Source organism: Haliotis asinina, chromosome 5 (assembly GCF_037392515.1).
Source record: "Haliotis asinina isolate JCU_RB_2024 chromosome 5, JCU_Hal_asi_v2, whole genome shotgun sequence".
Lineage (NCBI taxonomy): Eukaryota > Metazoa > Mollusca > Gastropoda > Lepetellida > Haliotidae > Haliotis > Haliotis asinina.
In genome coordinates this window covers 7,785,115-7,790,959 of record NC_090284.1, presented here as the reverse complement: position 1 = coordinate 7,790,959, position 5,845 = coordinate 7,785,115, and the positions used below count along the sequence as shown (strand labels likewise).

Sequence of the window (5,845 nt, the reverse complement as noted above, 5' to 3'; positions counted from 1 at the left end):
TGATGAAAGAAACAAGCATCAAAGATCATCAATTTCATAACCTGGCGTCCCCAACGAATCCAAGGGACACAACTCCAAGGCGAATTCCACCGCCGAGAAATGGCATCAGGCAACGTCCGTGTCAACACGCCTGCACAGCGCTGCGAAATGTAGACATGCTCATTCACAGTGTCATAGTATATATTGACCACTCAGAGTATATTGACCACTCAGTGTATATATCAACTGCATCGAACGATTATCAGTAGTTTGATTAACCCAGAAATATGACATCTCTAGAGATTCCAAGAGAGGGGATTCCCCTAAGCGTTGCATAGCCTGCATCACATCGATATGTCTTAACACTGTATTGATTGATATGTCATGAATGATCAATCAGCTGATATGGTATGTCACTAACTTCGTACAACGAAAGCTACATAACCACAGGCTGTGCTCTGCTGCATTGGGCAATCAAAAATGTGTGTATTTTGTATTCATTACTGACCTCTACGTCTCAAATTACATGCTCCATATTTGTCATGTCCTATTCAATGCCTTCCCTCCGTAATGCTTCCATTTCTTTTCAAGGATAACATTTTCGGCCTCAGTATGTAAAATCAAGGGATTTCATTCATTCCATTTGCCTGCATACTAGTATCTTGTTTGGGGTAGATCAGTCACCAAAGCACTTAATGACCTTGAATAAGATAAGACGACTCGATTTCACAGTACTCATTAATGTCGGGGTGTCGACAGAAAAATGCCTTTTTATGAAAAAAGTCATCGCAACAAGTCACATCCTGACCTCTTTTTTTACACGTTTATGCTAAACCGTCGGACAAAATAATGAATACAACCTTAGCTGACGGAAGGTAAAAATGAGACCATTTTGTTTGTTTTTCAGCTTAGTGGCTTCTAGTTCTCTAGCATATACCTATTATTACCTATGTAAAGTGCTAAATAAACGACACAATAATGAATTTTACGGTTTTTGAAGAGAGACTTTATATACATTATCACATTACACCAGCTTACACCAATGTGTTTTGTGCAGATGGAAAAAAAGTGCTGATGTTTTTTTTTGTTTTGTTACATTGACTGATGAGATTGTCATCTTAAAAAGCAATTGACATGTGTCATGCACGTGCATCACGAGCACATGGTCCATAGCTACACACACAAGGCATGAACTTGTTAGTGCAGATGTCAAGTCAGAAGATGGTCCACAGATTGAGGATGTCGATGGGTGGGTATATCTCTACTATTGTCTATTTCAAACATTTGTGTTAAGTACACCAAACGAAACTGTACAGAACTGGTCACGGCAGCGCGTATGGCACGAGTTACATACACAAATATTTTCTAGAGTCGAAATTTCCAGTTTATTATAAAATCTCCAAGCACATGGAACTGATATGTACAATATATCCCGTGAAAACAACGAAAGTTATTAAAGTTTGGTCTTTGGTCATCAATACGTTCCACAGTCAATTCTTGTTTATTATGCACTTTGCGCTGTATCCTTGAAAACCTCTGTATATTAATATTCGAAGATGCTTTACGCGTTTGACGTTTGCACTTTCGGAAAAAGTTTCCAGTCTCACAAAATACACTATCCATTTCGAACAAGAGAATCCGTAAATAATTATCACAAATATCCATTCGAAAATTCAAATTCCTTTTATATGAGATTTTGTCCCACAGGTTAAGACCCTCACAGAACACAGCGATGGTACATCCACGTGCGAGTCGATTGCACACAGGCAGACGGGGATGACTCAAAACTGTGAAATGTAGAATACACTGACTCACTGCTATGAGGTGATGGCGAAATATGCACATTAGTTCGTATCCACCGAATTTCTGAAGAATCCTTTTTCAGTGTTACTTTCCACAAACGTTACTTTTATGAAATTACAGGTGACGTCGGTAACAAGCACTTTTAGCGGGGGCTCTCCATTAGGGGGATAATACATCTTGGACCGGCTTTTCACTGCCGCGGAATCTGAGTCCCTTTCACAAAAGCCTTGTGAGTATCGATCGATACTCTCCTGTTTAGCGGGAAACTCGGTTTTCATTGGCTCGATAACGTTGTTGAGATGGTCCCTGCATTCGCCAAGCCGGATCAATGCCTCGCAAGCAGTTAGCTCCCCTTCTTTGCACGCCGCTCCACGTGTGAGAGGTAACAGATTCAGGTCCGTGTTTACCTTCTTATCGAAGGGCATGTTCCAGAACGCTCGGTCGCTACAAGGCGAGGATCGACCTCTTACCTCCTCGCTTTCCGCAACGGAGTAGAGGTCGCGGTCGGTACATCCTGGTACATGTTTACTCGACTGCATATCATTCCCTGGGTCATAATCACTGTCCTTGTCCGACTCTTTCTCCGTGCTTGAGTCTTCCGACATGGGACTTTCACAATCATCATTGCCTCCAAAGAATGGCCTCCAAAAGTTGTTGTTCATCGAATCTTGTTGTTCTGGATTTGGATGAGTGTTGGTATCGCCATAGAGAGACTGCGTTCCATCCTGTTCGTCGAGGTCACTGTCGTCTGCTACCGTATCGCTTGTCTGGGGACTTCCGGCAGACATCTATATGGAGCAAGAGAAATAGTCTATATGTGTGTTGGGTAGAGCAGACGTTTTACTATGTCTCAGTTTACAGGATATCAAGCCGGATATATGACTGACAAACGACTGTCTCGTCTATCACATGGTTGCTACTCTATGGCTTGTAGGCATTTTTTACCGCTCACTCAAATTTGTCGTTTTCACTCCTAACGCGATTCTCTACTTGGTATGTGTCGTTTATCAAATGGTCGAGCATCTAAAAGAGCGAGTGACATTACATAAGTAACCCCTGTACATATACTGACTCTGTGCTTGAACTGGACTACCCCAAAGTATTGTTTACTTCTTGCTTAACAAATGAAATATATGAGTATTTGTTTATGCATTTATGAAACAGATATCCGAACCGTTATTATAAATTGGGTAGTGTTGCACTTGAAACACTAATCCAATGAAACTTAGTTTAGCGTTCGTGTGAAAATGTCAGCCTGACCTTAACGCGACTGTACTCTTTTACCCACCCACACAAATCTCTGGATCACTCGCTCCGCTCGTGCGCCCGTATCCTCTCCCCAACCCCACACCTCCCCGTGTCGTGGGCACGGGGCCGAACAGCAGAAACCCATCGCCAAATACACATTGCGATACGTAAATCCGAAAATAAACCCGCGACTGGCCAAGGCCTAATGATATCACCCCTATGAATCGCCTGGCTTTGTCAGAGCTAAAAATAACCTATCGATAAACACGCGTGTCTCACACCACGCTATTTTCGTCATGCATCCAACTGGGCATTCTCAGCAAATGGAAACTCATGTTGACAGACTGGATCCGTCCTAACTTCATTAACGTAACAACTGGTCATTAATACTCTAAATGATAAGGTTATCTAAATTCACTTTCATTGGCTACTGAAATCGTGCAAATATTCCGAATATTTCAAGTTTGTTTAAAAAATGTATGAACTGAAAAAAAACCATCCAGTTAAAAGGTTAGAAATAATATCAATAAATTTTAAAAAATATCATTTGCTCATCAATTGCCAATCAGTTATCTCGACGTGACATATCAGCCAAACGACGTAAACGTATATATCCATTTTATCTATGTTCAGTGCAAGTTTACGTAAGTCAACGATACTTGATATTCTACTCAGGTTATAAACCAAGTACGTGATAAAAATATGCAAACCTACATATAAACAAAGTTTAGATTATTTTGTTTGAAAAGCTAACCTGGCTCTGTCGCCTCTTCTGCTGCAGCTTCTGTCGTTTTCTCCCATACCAGTGTTGACGCCTAAAAACGAGAAACAAACATCCGTCAACAATTTAAATTTGAAAACAAACGTTGTATACTTCCGGTTTGTTTCCCGACAGCACTAACTTGAGTTCAACACTGACCGTGCCCGCGAATGTCAGTTTCCAAGCACCCAGAGTATTTAATCAATACAAACAAAGTTACCGAGGGTGGAGCACCCGACAAACAAAAACAAACCACGCCACGTGCAGACGACGCGATGTTTAAATAACTTATATAAACTCGACACTTACTTGTCTTCGAACTCCGCAATCAACAACGGGTCGAGTATGTTGTCTTTAGGCTCCCAGGTGCTGTGCCTGTGAAATAGATATGACATTAACAATGTAAACAACTATTAGAAAATGAGACATTTCTGGAAGATTCTGCGCTCCGTTCAGGAATTGCTTATCGATTTTCCCAACTCTGGAATACGCATGTGTAAGGATTAAAGTGCGCAGTATCATAACATTAATGAAACTAGCAAGCGAAATCAACATGAAATAGACACTTACTTCAGCGTATAGCCTTTCCACTTGACAAGATATTCAACGCGACCCTGAAATAAACAAGAAAAAACAACTGTCATGTGTTGTTCATTGCCCTTGAGGCTAAGCAACGCTCGATCAACTCGCGGCAAACATATGTCAACACAGCATAGCAGCCAAATCACTGACATCGGCATCAGTTTAAATATCCGTATCGCGATGACAGCTTGTGAAATGTGCGTGACATGTAATAAAAACCTATTCACAACATAAGCAACATGGATTCACCTTTCGGTAACGTTTCTTTTGTATGTTATCCGCTTGAAATATCCGATCTCCCAGAACCGGTAGCTCCATTGCTCAACGATTGATACTGACTGAAGGTTGTATAGCCTCGGCGCGAGCTTGTTAGCAGCCGATGGATTTGTGCGCATGCGTGGTAATCTGACCTGTGACGTCAGCAAGCGCGCCGAGCGTGGTTGTACACTAACAAACAAATCATTCGAGATTGGCCTCTTCAATGACTCAGTGTCACAGCACCTCATGCGTGTCTCTGACAACATCCCAAATATGAATCGGCGATACAGCTGATGCGTGTTAGTTTCGTTACCATGTCATTACGGGACAAATGTTTACGTCAACACTTCGCGAACGCACTGGAAACATTCGGCACAGCGTGGAATATTCTATAAATAGCGTCGGCCTGTGACTAATAAATATCTATAACTGCAAAGAGTGAGATCTGTTTACAATGCCGCGTTGACAATGAGGCGATTTACAGTTTGCATTACTCGTGTCTGATTGTGAAATCAACCTGAAACACCTTATCTAGATTGCAAGTTTCCCCGTGAGATCACCTAGTAGAGTCAGAATGACGAAATCCTACTAAATATACGCAATATTTTTATGCGTTGTGCAATAGTGTTTTACTCGATTAAATTCTTTCTCTTCACCGTATCTATCAGAAATCTTAGTTCCAAAGCATGAATGCATGTTTGCAACACTTGAGACACAAAATATAGTATTTCTCACATATTATAAAACATACCTTTTAATATACAGGCAGACTATAGACATAACGACCTTGAAATGCCATGACACTCTAGGTTTCACACCAACGACCCCGAATAAACACATTTTTGTATCTAGATATGTTGCGACCAAATCATTTTGCGTTATATAATGTATTGCTTTTCACGACCATTCAAAAAAAAAGAAACATAATGCTTAGGAATACTGAATACAAATAGAAACATTCAAGCAGAGTCAGATATAGATAATACTGTTTGTTGTATTTTGTTTCATAAGACTTAGCATCTTTATTCGTTGGTGTATGGATCCTTCTGCAACAACTAGAAGCTCAGGAAGTCAATTGCCATATTCATCACCGGTCAAAAAAACGTACTACGAAAAACAGGCCAAGCAGTGTCAGTTGCAATCCCACGCGAAGCCGAAAGTGTGCATTACATGGGTTTATTTCTCTCAGTTTCATAATGGTAGATGACACTACTT

General features: G+C 40.8%; 1 protein-coding gene across 1 annotated transcript; it reads right to left on the bottom strand.

Moving 5' to 3' along the window:
- Positions 1-962: 962 nt before the first annotated feature.
- Positions 963-4,757, bottom strand: LOC137283521 (chromobox protein homolog 8-like). Its single transcript, XM_067815069.1, has 5 exons — positions 4,622-4,757; positions 4,361-4,404; positions 4,100-4,165; positions 3,785-3,845; positions 963-2,570 (listed from the first exon to the last, which is right to left on the bottom strand). The coding sequence occupies exons 1-5, from the start codon at positions 4,688-4,690 to the stop codon at positions 1,824-1,826; spliced, it is 987 nt and encodes a 328-aa protein (XP_067671170.1). The 5' UTR covers positions 4,691-4,757; the 3' UTR covers positions 963-1,823.
- Positions 4,758-5,845: the final 1,088 nt, after the last annotated feature.